Raw genomic sequence first — 19,391 nt, forward strand, 5'->3', positions numbered from 1 at the left:
CTGCAGTAAATATCACATAGCTATGGCCATTGCTTGCTGAAAATTAACCTACTCATTCAACTGCAAATGAAGAAATTCTTCAATTTCAAGTGTGAAATTTGATAGTTTAAAAGCTAATCAAATGGTCCAGGTCCTGTCAAGTTTATTTTTTTGTTGCAATATTTTTTCTTTTACTTGTAAGTCTGTTTCTATATGGTCAGCACAAAACAGAAGCTTTTCATGGTGATTTTTTTTTAAAACTTAGTGAAGAATTCTGTATATTCAAAATCAAGGGATAAAGTTGTAGTTGTTACCTTGTTTATGTCAATGTGCAATTTGGTGTGCAGCAGCTCGGAAGGCCATGTCCGATTTGCTGTTGAATTTTGCCTGTTGTACTGTTCAGTGACAGTGTTCTCCACTGCTTTTAAAAACAGAGGAGCAGCCAATTTACATATCAATGCTTATTTGCATAGTCTTTTGTTGCGAAAATGTGTTCATTTGTATAGTTAACATATGAATAGATTGCTCCAAAACAGAGGGCTGGCCAACCCCTAAAAATCCCCTTGTGGAGAACTCTGATGTTCATCATCATCATCTTTAACTTTGGTGGAGGATGAATGGTGCAAGAAATCTTATCACATTGGACTAACCTACACCAGTCAGTGCAACCTATTTAAGATTGTCACATATATCAAACTTAAGTAGTGGAAAGTTTGAAACCTGTCTCATCAAACAAGCGTATTCCCCATTCTGCTCGTCTCAATGGAATACACTAATTTATCAGATTGTATCGCACTGGCAATTAGTAAAACTACCCTGCCAGACTGCAGAATCACAGGGTGAGCATTGATACTGTTCCCAGTGATCAGTAGACTGAAATGTCAGGTATGGTCCTCCCTTCTAACTCCAACCCTTACCTTACCTTGCAGTTGCCTTACCTTGCGGTCAGGGTTAACCCTTTTCCTGCCAGGTTCATATTTCACCATCAGGTAAAGTTTGATAAATTAGTAAAGCAAAACGTGTCCCATATGGTGCATTTTTAACAAAGACTTGAAGATTTGAAGGTCCCTGAAGACAGAGATACTGTAAACATGATTTTTACAGACTAAAGAAGCTGCTATAACATACTAAGCCAATTGCGTGAAAATACATACGGTTTTGGCTCAATAGAGCTTTTTACTGACTTGGCAGATGGGGAAGTGATACTGTCTGGCAGGTAAAGGGTTAAAGATGGCAGCGCACCCATACACAACTGAATCTGTCAGTCTGGGTGGCCACTGGAACTAGTTTCAAATAAATTGTCAATGCTGTTATTCCAAAACTCTAATCTCTCTACAAGGCCACTTCAATTACACCCACAGAAGGGGCATAGGTACTGGATCCGTAATCCTGCTTTGTACACACCCAGAGACAGATAGTTTATGAAAATTTGGAAACAAATGTTTCCACTCAGAAGTAGGAATGTGTTTGTCAAAGAATTATTATTTACTACCAGCATCTTCAAATATGACCCAAAATTCTTTTCGGTTTGGGTAAAATAGAGTCGACAGATGGAACCGGATTGCTTAGCTGGAAAGAGGAACTACAGGATCACAGGGCATCTGGAAAAGACGGTTTATCTAGTGGCCAAGCAGAAGATAAAATTTCTTCTTTGAAAATTGTGAAAAAAAAAACTGTAGAGATAAAACAGAAATTACTGACTGAATGCATAAAATTTGCCATGGAATTGAAAGAATCATGGCAAATCTGAAACCTGTGTTATTCATTTCAACATGGTAACTTATTTTGACAGTTTTTTCATTTCAGAACTGGAAACAATTACTCCTTGTCACAAATATGATAAATGGTTTGAACAGCTCCCACACTGAGCATAAAAAAATGGAAGAAACTTTCACTGAGTGAACAGAAAATGAATAACAAAAGAATGTGAGGGCAAAGTTTATTTGACCTTTGACCTCTGCCTCCCAGCGTGTTGTCAAGCTCATCTTTGAGAGAAAGGCTTAACTACACATCTGTGGTTGCAATAAAACAAACAACAATGAGTGAATATTTTGCAAGTCTGTCTGATTCCATTGAAGATGTAGACATAGTTTGGTAAAATTTATCTTTAAAAATTTTTTTACTGATACAAAACAGCTAAAATTTCAAATTTTATATCCCCCTTTTGAAACTAACATGTTTTTTAGTGAAATCATAATAGTGAAAAAGACACTACCAGTATATCTGACAAATTATAAATATTATCAAACAAGCATTGTAACCTGTAAACTCTGCTAGGTCTTCAGAACACACAGAACTCATTACATTTGACTACAGTACTAAAGATTACACTTAATGGCTTTATCCGCGCAATAAATGAAATGTGAGAATATGATCATTTTGTTTTCATTGGTAATTATAATCAAGTGACATGACTGGAGTTGCTTTTGTTGTATTGTTATCCTTTGAAAATTAGGAGACAAATTATGTAACAATGCAGACTGATCACATCAAGAGTACAGGGATACAACCTGGCCATCCCTTTGAATCCCTGTGCAATAAGACACTTCCATTGTTTTGACTATTGACGTGCGGGTGATCTCACTGTGGTATGGGGGTGAACAGGTCACAGCTGTCACCGAACAGGATTGATGTTCATTTGCTGAATGGAGGGGAAGTTTTTTGAATGACTGCAACAGAGTACAGTTATTCACGTTTACAAAGCTTTGCAATTAGCAGAACACCTGATCCACTCACATTCAATTCTTCACAACTAGAGGTTTTAAAATTTAATCCATACCTGCTCTTTGACCTTTGAACTTTATGCGACCTATCTCATAACTATCCATCTAATTTGTATTATTAGAAATATTGCAATATATTTAAAATTTTACAATATTTTCCAATTTAATTTTCTAAATAAATAAAATTTAAAATTTGTGATCCTTTTGATATACACTAAAAAAAATCCAATTATCCATGCCATATTTGCGGAATATTTGAAAAAATACCACACATGAGATGTATCAAAAGCCATATGTTTACCCTGGTTTACAGTGAAATGCACGCTCAATCATAGCAAACACAGACTTACACGAATCAGAACAGAACATGCTACATTTTCTTCTGCTTAAACCATGCTACTTCAAAATTTATGTTAAAATGGTTTTCACTAATTTACAAACTCAAATTGTTAAAAAATAGCCTCTAAATTTAGGATGTATGTCGAAGGCTAAATTTGGATATCAAAATTTGTTAATGTTAATTGTTTGTCATTATAGTTTACATAAGTGTACCATTTGTGGTAAAAATACATCAATGAACATTTTTGACCAAAAAAAAATTTGTTAACAACAGAAGTTCTGTTTGTTATCCAGAAACAAAGCCATAAATGCATTTTGGAATTTGGAATTAAGAGCATTGTCAATGTGATGAAAATTAACATTATACAGTAGCAATCACCATAATTTACTTGTTGATTTTTTGTATTATTGTCCTAATGAAAGTACTATGGCTGTAGGGAAAACCGACAGAAGGGAGAAATTTCACCTAATATGGCCATGCACTAGGATTTTTCTGTCAACACATTTGTGTATAGGAAAATTGTAATACCATACTGGGTAGCAGCCAAACAGACAGACTAACCATTGCGACTGAGACAACCATACACATACTAATAGGTCACCACAGAAATGAAATCGAGATGTGTAGTAATTATTCATGCACATCCACACTCACTCCGTTCGAAAATGTCTTGTGAGAGTCATTTATTCGATGGGTGCGTCTCTTATTCTCAGTGCTACGTGATACAACATTTTTTTTAACCACAGTATTTATATAATAGACATCTGTATCATTTTTTTCTGCCAGTAAATCCCGTTTTTTTTGTATTTTTCTCCGTAGCAGTACATCAGTGGAGAGGCCCCAAATGGTGTCAACAATGAAATAAGGCTGAGACTACGAGCGACTGCGAGCACTTGCTCGTATTCATCATGCAATAAAACACGACACCGTACAATTATTACAGTACGGTGGATTTAACGGACTTTAACCGAGATGTTCTAACAAAGAAAAGATACAAACCTGCTGGAGTTGCTCCGAAAATCCGAATTACGGGAACTTTCTTCGTATCGCAGCCGCGAAAATCCGAGTGGCATACATCGAGGCCGGCGATGGGGGCGGCTAGATAATGGTCGGCCGTGACGATGCGAACGGAGAACATTTCGCTGTTTTATGCACTTTCCGGTGGCGGCGGATCTGTCCTCCTGGCTCAAAACCTTCGGACGGCGTTTCGAATGTCTGCATAAATAGATAAAGTACAAAACAACGTTGCTCGCTGGTATTCCGTTTTGATGATATTATAAACACGAAGACCGTGATAGCGCGAAATATGATGACCCTACGAGCTGTGTATTTTAAACAAAATAGGACAAAGACACTGTCTACAATGGTACCTTTTCTCCACGGAAATGAAGGCAAGAAGGTGGAAACAATGTCTCATGTACAAGATGCACACACCGCTCGTTTCACATACAGTTGCGAGAATACGAAATATTAGAGAATGCTGGTGTATTGCCTGAAGCAGCGAGCCTACGCGCGGCTTCGATGCAACCTGGCAGACATATTGGAAAGTTAGGGGTCACAGCTGAGGTCATCGCGCATGGGACCTCTATTCGAGACAGCTTAAGCCAACCAAAAAATAATACTCAAAGTTTATATGATTTAAATAATTTCAAAAATATGCTATTGAACATTACATTTGTTCGGGAAAATAAAACTTTAGAAAATTTATTACATTTTCAGATATATATGCATGTAAATGAATCATGAGTCTTAAAGTCTGAGGTCCGCAGGTAAACGATGTTTACAAAACAATTTAAGCAAGCTTAGGGGTTCTTAAGGTGCCCGTCCGAACATGTTCGCGCACATCTTGGCGGCAATTTTATATTTAGGTCAGCAGGAACTGAAACAATAGAGTACAATAGCAACGTGTGGTTCAGCAATTTTGTTCTTTCGAAACGATGCAGTGACTTGCCAGCATCTTCCGAATCGGCATGTTTCATCAGAGGGGAAATGCCAAAGCTGCCTGAACACGTCTCGCTGTTTTGTACATGCACTTTGATGAATTGTATGATGAAAATAGATCCGCTACTAGTGCTACCTCCATTCCCAGTATCAGTAAAGTAAACAGACTCCACGCCTATACATGTGTACTTGTACGTGCGGGGTTGCTATCCCTACGTACTCGTAAAATCGCTATTTAAAGGGAGGCAGTCGTCGGAACTCTGCTCCGAGGTGTGAGGGACCCGTACGGCCGATGTATTAAAACACTGTGTCTAGGGTGCGTTGGCGTTTGATGAAAGCACTGTCCCTGACGAAAGTTAAACCATGTTTGTTAACAATGAATATCGTAAAATTTAAAATGAATCTCGATATCATGCATGAAATACATTGTTTGTAAACAAGAAAATCGCACACGCGCAGTTCCGACAACTGCCTCCCTTTAAAGAAGAGAATGTATTTTGCTGTCTTTAAACCTAAGTATTACGCAGTAATCTCAATCTGAGACATGAAGGTATAAAATATACCTCCATGATCTAGAATTGATAAGGAAAAAAGAGGAAAACAATACCGGCTCCGTATAACTTGTACATCACTAAAGGTCTGTGCCAGGAAAAATCCAGTTTTTCCTTCAGTTTCCTTGTCATAGGCCTAATAGCTGGTCGAAATTTTAATGTACAATAACACAAAGTCGAGGATCGATCGGAATTCCAGTGTTATTTTTGAATGACATAGGCCTAGTGTGTAAAAGTTGAGGTAGAGGCTGGAAAGTGAAAAACTTAAAATTTTGCTCAAACTCTCCATAATGGATCTTTCAACCACTCTTTTTCCGAATCAAGAATAAAAATTGGGAGTCACCGTTTTGGTACAAGAGAAAAAATATAACCCAGAATATACCGATACTTACAATTCAAAATGGGCGCCATCCCTGTGTTAACTCTGTGAAGAAAAATAAACTTTTCGAATTTCGAAAAACTAAGCCTGTGAAAAGTTTTCTTACACCGCGAGCTTTACAATGACCGCCCCCACAAGTGGTATATCACAAAAGAATTATAAAAGTTTGAGCGTCCGAGTCTGTCCCCGAGGCGCGTTCCACCTTATTAGGCCTAAAACCGCGTTTAACCTTTTTGTGATTTCTCCAGGTATACGTGCTGTTCATACTGATCAAATGAATGATTCATGCCGAAGAACGTGTGTGTATTCGGCATCCCATGCTCATCGGCCGAGGAAAAACTTCCGTTTTATTTCGTCATTTAAAGGCTTCTCCTCAATACTTTGTCATCAGAATTGCGCTTCCACTTCAGCCACTTTTAGAAATTCTGGCAAATAAACATTCCGCAAATACTGTTGGTGTTGTTTGTGATGGCGCCCTTTTAGTCTATCGAGTTTCCGTGAACGTGGAACTTCGGAATGAAGATTTTCTACGTGATCCGGGCATCCGGGCAGAGTCAAACTGCCTATGTATAACGCCTCTGTTATTCAACTTATTGTTGACAATTTGTAAAATCTCAGGCTGGACTCCAAGTCATCAGTAACAATATAACTCATGTAACTAGTGGGAGATTTTGCTGGTTCGTAAAAAAAGAAAAAAGAAAACACGCTCTGTAGCTTTGCCTAAACAAATCAGACTGAGAGGAACAATAATATTAGCGAGATCTGGCGTTACACACTCTTTGCAAGGCCAGTGACCCGCGATATTGCGACTGGTATAGCCTACTTCGATTGTTCATCGGGCACATCCGACTTTTTTATCAGACACAATATCGATGCCAGTACATGTTTATCAAAAGTACTCCTTGTTGAATGAAGTAATCTTGGAATATTACATATAATTAAAGGCAAGTAACATTCACATGAAGACCACAATCACCTGTGAATCAACACAAGGCGGCCGCTGTGTGGTATTTCAACTAGTAGAAACTGCTTTTCGAAAGCATACTACAAGCGACTGTGATGAAGACTTGTACAGACTCAGTTGAAGGGATTGAAACTCGAGATCTTTTATTTCAAAATCGTCAGGATCGTCACTAAGTGTTACAGAAAGTGTCATTTAGATAAAACTAATTGCATAGGAGTGTCCCCATACCACGTAGTCTATAATTAAGTGGTATAGGGGACACTCCTATTCAAGGAGAGTCTCAAAAAGTCGCATAAGCCCAATAAAGGAAATTCTTTTGTTTTTATAAAAAACTGTCTTCACCCTCTGGTACGAAACTCCCAAGGTGAGCTGTGTTAGAAAGAGATCACAATCCAAAAGTCTGCATAGCTATTGAATAATAGTCATGACTATCAAGTTAAGGCAGTACGCGCCTCGAAAATGAAAGACTTAAACTTTTGCTCAAATATTTCTTAAGGAATCGTTCGACCATTCTCTTTAAAATCAAGAATAAAAATCAGAGATCACCGTGCAAATTTTGGTTCTGGAGAAACAAATAAGATTTACCGATCTTTAAAATTCGAAATGGCCGCCATCCCTGTGTTAACTCTATGAAGAAAAATAAAGTTTCGAATTTTGAAAAACTAAGTCTGTTAAAAGTTTTTTTACACAAAGAGCTTTGGGATGATTGGATCTTCATATTTTTCAAATTTCTCAAAAGTGTTAGGTGCTCTGCAGCTGAATGTTGCAATATTACAAAATACTCATAAAAATAAGTGTATAACTTATAAAGAAAAGTAGATGAGCTTATATTTGCAGATTAAACCGACATCACTTCACCATCCAAATATCCCTAATTAGTTCCAATCGTCTTAATAGTAAAAGTTTCAGAGTCCGACTATCTGTACCCGAGGCGCGTTCTACCTTAGCGATATGGCTAATGAAATTTAGTCGGAAACAGAATATTTACCTCAAAAGAATATAAAACATACTGCATTTAATGTTCTCTTCCCTTTCTCGCCATGGCTAATCAACACTTACATAAAACAATCAAACATGATACACACTTACAGTGACACAACATCATACACAAAATGCAAACAACTCAGATTAACGATGTGTGAAGTTGCTTTCCCTTTACTATTCTTCCCTTTCTACATTTCTTCTTTTATATCTGTGAGTAAGCAATTTGTATATCGTTTGGGCGGTGAATCAAAATGTTTTTTTTGTTTATTTGTTTGTTTTTTATTATTTTTACGTCACACGAGTTTATTGTTATAGGTATGAGTTCCAAATTTTAGTCTCTATGTTGTTTTCCCCTATAGTATATCCTCTCATGCTTCCACAAAAGTTCATAGTAGAATAATGAGGCTGCATCGCGCTGCATATTCTGGGAGGGATGAAATCGACGTTAGTATACCCCAGGTAAATGTTATACTGCATATGGCATAGCTACCCTCTCACTATACTCCGCAGTATTTCAATGAGAACAGTCTATATGTGCCTCGAAGACAGATATTCGGACTCCCCAACTTTTACGATTCTTTTCTGGTATATCACTTGTAGGGGTTCATTTTAAAGCACTTGGTGTAAGGAAAACCTTTCATCGTCTATTTTTCGAAAATCGAAAATCTGATTTTTCTCCATAGAGTTAATACAGGGACAGCGGCAATTTTGAATTTTAAATATCGGCAGAAATTTTGGGTAATTTTTTTCTCCAGAATTTTGAAAGAGGATGGTTAAAAGTTTCCTTGAGAAAAGCTTGAGCAAAAGGTTTAAGTCTTTTACTTTCGGGGCGCATACTACCCTGTGACTCTAATACTTGTTTCTACCGATCACCATAGCGAAGGATTAACGCTCTGACTAAACAACTCGTAAGTTTTTTATCATAATAAAACAATGCATCGCTCGTTAGTCCCGGTGGTGTTACACACAGTACTAGACATTTCCCATAATACATCATGATTTGTACCAACGTATTCCCCTGTGAAGTCTACCATGTCTCCACTGTGTAGACAAATTCCTGGACCAGTTGTAAAAATTCTGAGAACGTACTTTTAAAAACACCTTTCTTCTCAATTCCCATTTTAAAGGATTAAGAAAATTGTGCTCGATTGAGAGAAGAGAAAGCATTTTTGTAAATTTTCCACTGATCGTGTCCTCAGCCATACAGAATAAAGTGATGGAAAGTAGGGAGACTAGTTGCACCTGTTTTATGAAACAAAAGGATATTGATTTTTTCCAAATAGAAAAGACAAAAGAAATTTACATGCTAACTTTTTTCAGAGAATGACCCCTTCAGTTGGTCATAACTTGCTTCCCAAAACTGTGACATTTATAGTACCTAAAGAATATGACTTTTATGGTTATTTAATGGTTTCTTTGAAATTTATACTACAATATTTCAACGTACTTTTAATAAATATAATTAATCAATTATCGTGAGACTTCACATTATCGCTTTTATACAGAACTGAAAAAAAGGCTTGAGACATATATTATATAAGCCGTATGGGTATGGAGTAAAATTTGCTCTACCACTAGTCTTGGAGCTGTTCTTAATTTTTCCTTGATGAGAAATTTTTGTTGTCGAAAATACAAAAAGATGCCCCTCCTTATAATTACAGAAGGCTCCCTTACGTGGGCGTGGACAACATGCACACAACCTCGCTTTCGTTCATATCAGCGAGCAGTGACCTCCTCCAGCATGCATCGCGCTCAGGAAATAAAAAAGTACAGACCCACTACTGGTCATGGTCTGTCTCTAGCTGTATGCAAGACCTAAATCTACGAGAACACGTCAAGCCAATTAGTCCGGGGAAATTTCAGACCGCTAAATGGAACCCAAGGACAATTTATCTTCCGTTATTTACGGGGCGGGTGACATGAGACTTGTGAGTACTGCTGTGCTACAGTGTATTTGGTTGATGGACAGTATAGTGTGGGAGGGGCTATAAGGTATCGGGAGGGCTTCACATGTAACGGGGCATAACTTTGGCCGTGGCCTACTAGGTTAGATCCTAGGCTTATCATGCCAGCAATTACACGAAATGTTCTCCGCCGAAAACAGTGAACGCCACTTGTGCATGCCAAATGTTCATATCATGTGTTGGTTTCAATAGCTTTTGTTCACTCCTCCACAGCTCGTTTGGTCGTACGTGTTTAATAGGGAGCGGTCACTTGTTGTTGTTCGGGGGGGGGGGGGGACTCATCTCATGCCTCTTTCAAAATGAGTGGAAGCCCTCCTCCCTCCATGTTTACTCAAAATTATTACATCTCCCGTACCAGCATGTACAGTGCACTGTGTTTCTGAAGGCTCAAAAACGTGTCTGTTAATACTTGTGCTGCTGCCAATTTCATTAATTACTGTATGAATCATCTTCATCAGCGTGTATCTCTGGCTTTGATGTTTCACTGTCATTGTGTTATATGGTTTATAACTGATTTAACATCTTTACATTTCCATTTCTAGTAGATCAATATCAGAAAGTATGGGTAAAGACGCGCACTGGTGGCTTGCCTTGCTTCAGCTAAAGTGTGCCAGGGACCTGTCATTTCCATTCTCCTTGCACAATTTTGACAAAACAAGCCTTTGTAGATTTGCCAAGGCAAGACAGTTAAATGACTTCAGATAATGCATAGAATCATCTCTATTTCCTGGAATATTTTTTGTATAATGGAAAACAAAAAAATTTTGACTGGTCAGACATTTCTTAAATTAAAGTAAGTGGCCTCTGTCTGTTTGATATAAAATGTGACATCCCCATGCAGTATGTTCTCCAATGTTGGGTACCCCCCATGGATTTTGCAGGCTTTCCCCTGGCTATAATAACTTAGTTCTGCTTTTAGTGAACCATGCAAACTAATTAACTCATATGCATTGGGCTTAAACATTTAAAAATAGCTGTGGACACAGCGGTTTCACCTGAACTGTTTGGGCATTTCATCAGTTTGTAAGACAGCATGATATTTTCTGATATATGATTAGTTTGATAGTACAAACAACAACGTAATTTAACTATTGATTTACCCTCCGTATTAACTATTTACTTATTCTTGTTTTCTTTTACAATTCTAGGAAAACAGACCAATACCTCAACCAGGTGAAAACGGTAAGATTTCATCTTGAGTACATCGTAAATATCTAAACTTGAGACTGTAAATTAATTATTGATTCAAATTAATTTCTTTTGAAATCTTCTTTAGGATATTGATGAGTATTATTTTTGTTGTTGTTGTTGTTGTTGTCATCACCATCATATTTTATTTTACCCCTCAAAGTTTCAAATATAGGATTTACTAGCGACAATGAAATTACAAGATCGGGCCGAAATAAAATATATTCATCCTCTGCATATAAATCAGAGAATGGGTATAGGTCAGTCTGAAACTTTTTTCATTCTTAACCTTTTTTGCATACGAAGACTTGTACATTTTTTTAAAGTGCATAAACAGTTAGATGGAGATAGGCCAGGTTATAAGAAAACCAAACCATACCATATAGCAGTGAAAGAAATTTGTTGAAAATGATAAAGAAAATTCTCAGATCTGGGCCGGTAATTTTGAAAAATTGTCCCCCTGTGCGAAAGGTATGTGCCCTGTTAAAGTTAAGGAGTCATTTGAACTGCGCCTATGCAACTTTCTTGTTTACAAACAGTGTATCTCATGGCGAAAAATGATTGGTCTTTTAATTTACCCAACATACCACTACTCACTCCAAGGTCATCAACAAATTCTTGACTTACTCTTTCAACAAAATTGATACTTTCAAATATAGCTTTTCCCTCAATTGTTATACTCAGTGTGGCTGATTTTGATGTGTATTGTCTTTCAGAGGTCTTATTGGCCATGCAAAGTGTTGGCATCTGTGGATCTGATCTGAAGTATTGGTCAATTGGCAGGTGCGGTAGATTTATAGTCAAATCCCCAATGGTCATCGGCCATGAAGCCAGTGGTACTGTCATACAAGTCGGTGACAAAGTCAAAAATTTACAAATCGGTAAGTTAAGTAAACCCAACTGTAACTTTTAAAGTGGCAAAGTTGGACTGCTACATTCAGAAAATGGGGTGAAGTAGTCAATTCATGTGTTTCACAGACTTCATTTCAGTATGTGACAGTAATTTGTAGCGTCTGGTCACAATGGGGATCGTCTGTCCCTCGGATGATGCTTAAGATTTCTTAACAGCTGTGATGCTAATTTGAAGTCAGACACAAAACAACAGAGACAGAGTAGCCATTGAACCAGGTGTGCCTTGCAGAACATGCAAAATATGAATGAACTTCACAGTGATGTTTTGTGACCAATTTCTCTCTAGGTGACAGAGTAGCCATTGAACCAGGTGTGTCTTGCAGAATGTGCAAAATTTGTAAACAGGGTCGTTACAACCTGTGCCCGGAGATGAAATTCTGTGCCACTCCACCCGTTGACGGGCTCCTGTGTAGATATTACGTCCACCCTGCAGACTTTTGCTTCAAGTAAGGAGATCTCAGATTTCGCTTAGAATCGTTTACTACTGCCACTTGGTACAGCCCACATGTTTTCAATAGAAAAGGCTGGACCTCTACATTTCGGAACAGGGATGAAAGGTTATAATGACCATCTCACCCCTTGACTCAGTATAACCCAACTGCTTTAGATAAGATGGTTTGACCAACGTATATAATAGGGACACAGCAGTTCCTGTATCAAATAATGTTATTGTTGTGATGTACGTACATGCAGGGGTAATCAATGGAGACAAAGTTGCAAAGATCTCTCCATGGTTTACTTGCTGAATGGTTTCAAAGTGAACCATATTCCTCTTGTATAAAGACAATGTCAATAGCATTATTAATCTATGTCACATTCAGATATGCAAATGAAGAGAAAATTTGAATATGTAAAACATTTATGATATTCATGCTTGCCAGTGTTTTGTACCTTTTAGTGTCTCCTTAGACCTTGGCAAAGAACAACACTTCATGGAAAAAATATGCCAGTGTGATATCCAGTGTGCATGCCAGTAAATAATGTCTTACATCTTCAAGCAATGGTGATGAGGGCAGACTTTTATTTCTTCTCATGAAGCACATGTCACTAAACCACTATATACATCAATCAACTTAAGAAATGTCAATACGTACATTGTAACTTTGTCATCCGATCTTAATTTTAATGAACTTTGAGGATACCACAGCAAATTTCCCAACTAGTGACTGCATTATGCTTCCTAATGTTTGAATTCCTTTATCATTTCATTGCGTCACCAAGGTTACCTGACCACATGAGCCTGGAGGAGGGAGCCATGATGGAGCCATTAGCAGTAGCTGTGTATGGATGTGAAAGAGGAAACGTGACCCTTGGTTCTAATGTACTAATATGTGGTGCAGGTAGGTTAAGGGGTCGCTAAATCCATAGATTTTGACTGAGGCATCTTCAAGTAATGTTATTGAGTGTTGCAATATATATTGTGTCTTTGTTCATCCATAAATACCTGTATCTTGCTCTCCAAGTTGGAACAGAATCTGCCCTACCAAGTTGAAAATTGAGTTTCATTTATTTTGCATGATTTTTCAATTTTTGTGACCTTGAAATGAACGAATAAAAATGCCACTTCTTTAAGCCTTCGTTTACTTCTTTTTGTTCATCAATGAAAACATTCAGACATATTAAGGATGCAACTCATTTTTCTGCACAGGTCCTGTTGGTTTGCTGACACTACTCACAGCCAAATCACTTGGAGCTGCAACAATAGCAATAACAGGTAATGAATCTTTAGCTGCACCTGAACAACAGTGGGCCCAATATGCATGACAAAAACATTTAAGTTTCTAAGGGGGGGCCCTCTATAACTTTGTGAAACAACTGGCTCTCTGAGGATCACGTAATCTATAAAAAGATTTTTGTCTTGTTCAGTCTCTCCAATTTTTCCTCATTCATGATCTTTTCCCTCTACAGGCAGATCCCATCTCAGCTTTACAAACTGCAGTTCAATGTGTTTCTCTATTTTGTAAATTTTTGAGGTACATAAGGTATCAGTTGAGAATGGCTTTCCCCGTGTGACTAAGTCACAAAATATATAGATATTTATTATCAATTTATTTGTGAAATTTCCATTCACTGTTTCATTTACCAACAGACATTGATCAGAATCGGCTGGATGTTGCCATGGCAATGGGTGCCACCCATGGAATATTAGTAGAGTCAATAGACAACAAACAAATGGCTGCAAAAATTGTTGATATAATTGGATGTTCACCAGACGTGACCTTAGAGTGCAGTGGCTCTGATGTCAGTTTAGTCATTGGAATTTATGTAAGTTTAAGAAACAGCAGATGCATATTCTTCTAAAAAGTGTCCCAAAGATATAGTAAAAGTACCACCGAGAAAATTAATTTCATAAGGAAATTTTGGTTTAAAGATGCCAGATTATTTGATCTGCAAGTGAATGTCAAATCTTCCAGTGCAGCTATGATATATCTTTCTTTCATGAATTTGACTTTGTTGTGTGTACCAGTGCTTTATTGTCTGTTCTGTGCTGTTTTGTGTCTCTGTTTATAACAATTGATTATGCATTATGAATTTTGACCTAGTGTTATTGGATTATGGATGGGTATGATTGTGATTATTTTGCAATACACTATTATGGATACAAAGTAGTTGCAATACACTATAACTGATGCAAAGTTGTAATACATAATGGATACAAAGTTGCAATACACTATACTGGATACAAAGTTGCAATACAGTGTGATAGATACAAAGTTGCAATACATTGTGATGATACAAAGTGTCAATAGACTGCAATGGATACAAAGTTGTGATATAGTATAATGGATACAAAGTTGCAATATACTATGTTGGCTACAAAGTTGCAGTGTACTTAAACTAATCATGCAAGTACATATAATTGTTTTGCAATAATAACAAAGATAATGTGGCATTACTTGTAATATATAATACATACATACATTACCATAAAACTGCAAAATTTTGTTCAAAAGTGAATTAAAGGGCTACACGGATAAGCCATCTGTATCTCAGCTATAGTATGGTTGTGTCAGGGTTATTAGTGGCAATTGTACCCCTTTAGTGTTTGTCGTACTTGTGGAGTATTAAGCTTAATTTCCCAAACTGCACATCGTTATAGTTTAAATAGTTTTTAATAATACCATGTAATTGTAATCATTTAGAGTTGGATAGTGACAGTTATTCTCCAAAGGAATAGCAATTTTAAACTTGCATTTTTAATGTTAACCTGTTCACCCCAGTAATAACAATAGATATGGACCAAACCATTGTATTGAAAGGGTAAAGTGTGAATGCTCATGGGACTCATTCTTTCTCAGGGAAGAATACATCATGATTACAAATGATACTTTACCACTTGCTTTCAATAGCAGCTGGAAGGTTGTCAGCCATAAAATGTTGCTCTGTGCTGATTCATGTTGTTAGGTGTCAACGCAAAATCAGACAGAATTGATTATGAAGCATTCTTCACAGACAAAATAATTTGTGCCTTGTGTCCCAGAAATTTTCATATAATAAATGACCATTATCAAGATTAATAAATACATATGTGTTGCAAAGCTATGATTGAAGCAAATCTTTTCTATTCCTGTTAGCTTAGAAAAGCATGCTTCTCTTTTCCACAATTGTCTTTGCCCAAAACAATAAATGCCACGATCAAAATATATTTTCAAACTGGAATAGTGCTCATTGGATCAGATAACATTCTCTTTGATCAGAAAATCTCTTAGGACAACTAGTGGTTTTTATCAGGCTGATGTGCAGCATCTCGGAAGCTGATGTCCAATTGGGTGGCTGAATCTTATCATTATAATTAAATAATACAAAAAGACTCCCTAAGTTGCTGTCAATAATGACAATTGAGTTTTTATCACTTGCATAAGTGTGTACTGGCTTTTATAACTAAGCTAGGCAGGCATAAGGGCTTATTATCACTTAACTAGGTAGGTAATAGGTATTTCAACTATAAAAAATAATGAACATGGGATAAGTATCGAAGTGTGGAACCACTTTTCATGTTCTTTTTATTCTCAGGCAACGACACCAGGTGGCAGTGTGATACTTATAGGTAGAGGCTCAATGGAACCAAAAGTTCCAATGGTTGAAGCAGCTGGTAAAGAAATTGATATAAAAGGGGTATTCAGATATGCAAATTGGTAAGATTCAGAGAAATTTTCAGTCTGATTAAAATCAGATGACAGTCACCTTTGCTTCTCAGTGTTTCATGTCAACTGATAGTCATCTACCTTTATCTGACCTACTGCTGTAGAAGATCGTGTTCAAATCTTGGGCATTGGCCGGAACAGCCGACCTATTGGAAAAAGAGGAAAAAACCACCGGCTGTTGTGGACTGCAGCATTGTATTCAAAAATGCAACCTTATTGATTGGCTCCTGCAAAGCGCGAGATTTGTGAATGGAATCTTCTACGGCAGTGGTTCAGATGTAGTGAGACAGCTAGCGAGAACAGCATAGATGAAAGCAAAGGTGAAAATATCGCCATCTCTACATCTGATTTTAATTAGATTGAGAGATATTGCTTGTTAAGCGTTCAGTTCCGTCATTTGATGGATATTCTTTTTTCTTATGGTTATGATTTGATCTATGTGCGTTGAATGGTTGTGTAACGGGTGAAACTGATAATTATGTTACTGTCTCCAGTACAATGTATAGCCGCTGCAAAGACATTTTTCAGAAAGGACTGTTGAGAAAATGTAAATTGCTGATTTTGTTTTTCTGACTCCATTGGTTGAAAGAAACTATCACATCATAGAGTTAGTGAAAGAAGGTCACAACTGAAACCATTGTTGCAATCAGTTCTGAAAATGACTTGTTACACAGGGTAAATTTCAAATGTAATTAAAAATCGTTTTTGATGCGTCATAATTATTTATTTATAAGTACATGTATCACATTGATATTGTGACCGCTATTATTTTGTCTGCCAAATACAGAAATTTCCAGCCTCGACCATTATTATACATGCACAAAACCATGTCAATTGATATGCAAATTACTACATTACATTATATATAGTGGTAGTTTATGTTGCTGAATCTCATTAATATTTAAAACTATATTTACATCTCATAGCTAATGTTGCTAAATCTCATTTATATTCAAAACTATATTTACATCTCATGAATATTCAAAACTATATTTACATCTCATTAAGATTCAATGTACTGGTTCATTATATAGCTACCCAAAGGCACTAGCAATGGTATCCAGTGGTCAGATTGATATCAAGTCGCTGGTCACCCATCGCTTCACTCTGGAGAACTCTGAGGACGCCTTCAAGACAGCGAGTGATCGAAGCTCCAAGTCTATGAAAGTCATCATCAACTGTACCTCATCTAAAGAATAAAATTCTGACGATTTACGAAAAAGTACTTTGTAATACTGATGCTACAAAGATGTGACGAACATATAGACAGTTGTAATGATTGTGCCAGAGTGTAAATATATCTGTTAAATTTTTTCAGGGGGAAGGTTAATGGCAATTTACTTATGCAAACTGTTAATCACTTGAAGCATTTAAAATCATTCCAGTCTTTCAATCTAAAACTATTTTTTAAGGTTACATTGCCAAGTGAAGGTAAAATGCTGCTATTTTTGGATATTTTTGTCAATTTTTTGCATTATTTCAGAACTCAGATATTTTGTTTAAGCATGGTGAAATACTCTCAAGGAGAGTGGTTGACAAAACATCCTCAGCCAACTTACAACCTTACCAGCCCAAATGTCCAATAAACAGATCGACATACACCATTGATAACAATTGGGTGAAATGAAGCAGATATATACATGCCAATGAGGAAGAGCTATTTGAACAAACTATATCTCTGGGTATTGAGTAAAACAGATTGACATTAAAAACTCATATATCACTTCAACATCAAGTTCATGGTAGATTTTATAATTAAGCAGTTTGTTCTTTCATTGCATTAAATGCCCAAAACAATTCTTTCCTTCCAACCAATATTATGTTCAGTACTACTTTTAATATAAAAATCCACTTGGTCTGACAAAGATTTTTAAACCTCTAATACACTCTGTAGAGCAGTGTAATTTCTTCAATTTACAGATATAATTTGATTTAAAAGAATATTTTTGAAGCCAACAAAATCATAGAAATGTACTTTTAGTTGCCTTGCCAAACTTCAAGGAAATTCTTATCTTAAATGAAATATTATTTTCATTGAAATAAAACTGATCATTCCAAAAGTGCCATACTATTTCTGTGCTGTATGTGAGAATTATTCACTGTCACTGTGTCTGCCTACTGCCTTGCTAATCACACGGCAATTCATCACTATCAGATATATTACCTATCAAAAACTGATTTCACATTGTCTACAATTTTCACAGTTCAGCAGATTCAGACGTACCAGGAAATAGAGATCTTTCCTTGAATTTCCTGTAAAATGTGATTGTAAAAACATTCCATGCACAGCAATCCACAGTGAGGCACTATGTAGAGCTGAGCAGCTTGGACAATCGCTCCTGGAATAATTTATTTGTACGTGTATCTGGTCCCTTAACAACAGCTCCGGGTATATATAGCCTATGAGATCTGGTTTCTCTTCAGTCTACACATTGGCCAATGTACGGAGCACAATGAAAAGTATCAACAGCCAGCTTACATGACATGTTTTGTAAAACACTAATAGTTCTCTTTGAAATACAGGGCAACAAAACCTTGCTTGACCTGACCTAAAAATTCTTCTGAAGGGTTCTATGTGAAACGGAGGAATTAAATCTTCTGCTAGATTCCTTCATGTTGTATATGATACGGGAACATTATACATATTACAGTGGTTTGTGTCAAACCGTTCGCAACACGGGAACTAGACATGCTGTCTAAATTAAACGGAAACAGTCATCAGAGCTGCGCCTATACAAGTTTCTTCTTTACAAACAATATATTTCGTGTATGATATTTAGCTGCACATCATCATCATAGCTGCAACATTTAAATTATATGATGTAGATTATGACAGACATGTTTTATCTTTCATCAATCACCATCGTACCTTGGATACAGTGTTTACATTGGTCGTATGGGTCCCATACGACCTTTGAGCAGAGTTCTGACGACTATATCCCTTAGGGAGCTACCAACACTGCCAGGTGTAACTATCTTCTAGGCAGCAATATCAGTCAAAGAAATCAACTCCGTGAAAGCGTAAACATTGCCTGGAAGGACGTCACCTGTAGTCAAAACAATACACATCCCGCCAACTGTCCAGAAAGCATAATTTGCAAACGTTATTTGTGTGGATCTGGTAGTGTCGTTTTGACTACATCTGATTTTCCAGACATTTCAACCTTTGCAGTGTTGATTGCTTTTTGTTCGACTTATAATACTGTTAGATGAAAATTACACTTGACAACGTTGGCAATTCCTCAATTTAGACGGTAGATGTATGCCTAGTTCCCGTACTGCCAACGGTTCATCACAAACCACTGTATTTCACCTGTAGTA

The 19,391-nt window shown here is 36.9% G+C and overlaps 2 protein-coding genes across 2 annotated transcripts in view; one reads left to right on the plus strand and one right to left on the minus strand.

Moving 5' to 3' along the window:
- LOC139142201 (DNA polymerase zeta catalytic subunit-like) overlaps nt 1–4,592 on the minus strand; it is a 62,563-nt gene extending 57,971 nt beyond the window's left edge. The window contains 1 exon segment of the mRNA XM_070712060.1: nt 4,042–4,592. Within this exon segment, the coding sequence (XP_070568161.1) occupies nt 4,042–4,180 (139 nt within the window). The 5' untranslated portion in view covers nt 4,181–4,592.
- Nucleotides 4,593–9,576: 4,984 nt separating this feature from the next.
- Nucleotides 9,577–18,141, plus strand: LOC139142203 (sorbitol dehydrogenase-like). Its single transcript, XM_070712063.1, has 9 exons — nt 9,577–9,789; nt 10,974–11,007; nt 11,730–11,894; nt 12,212–12,371; nt 13,147–13,265; nt 13,574–13,639; nt 14,015–14,190; nt 15,940–16,061; nt 17,105–18,141. The coding sequence occupies exons 1-9, from the start codon at nt 9,733–9,735 to the stop codon at nt 17,268–17,270; spliced, it is 1,065 nt and encodes a 354-aa protein (XP_070568164.1). The 5' UTR covers nt 9,577–9,732; the 3' UTR covers nt 17,271–18,141.
- Nucleotides 18,142–19,391: the final 1,250 nt, after the last annotated feature.

Source organism: Ptychodera flava, chromosome 10 (genome assembly GCF_041260155.1).
Source record: "Ptychodera flava strain L36383 chromosome 10, AS_Pfla_20210202, whole genome shotgun sequence".
Classification (NCBI taxonomy): Eukaryota; Metazoa; Hemichordata; class Enteropneusta; family Ptychoderidae; genus Ptychodera; species Ptychodera flava.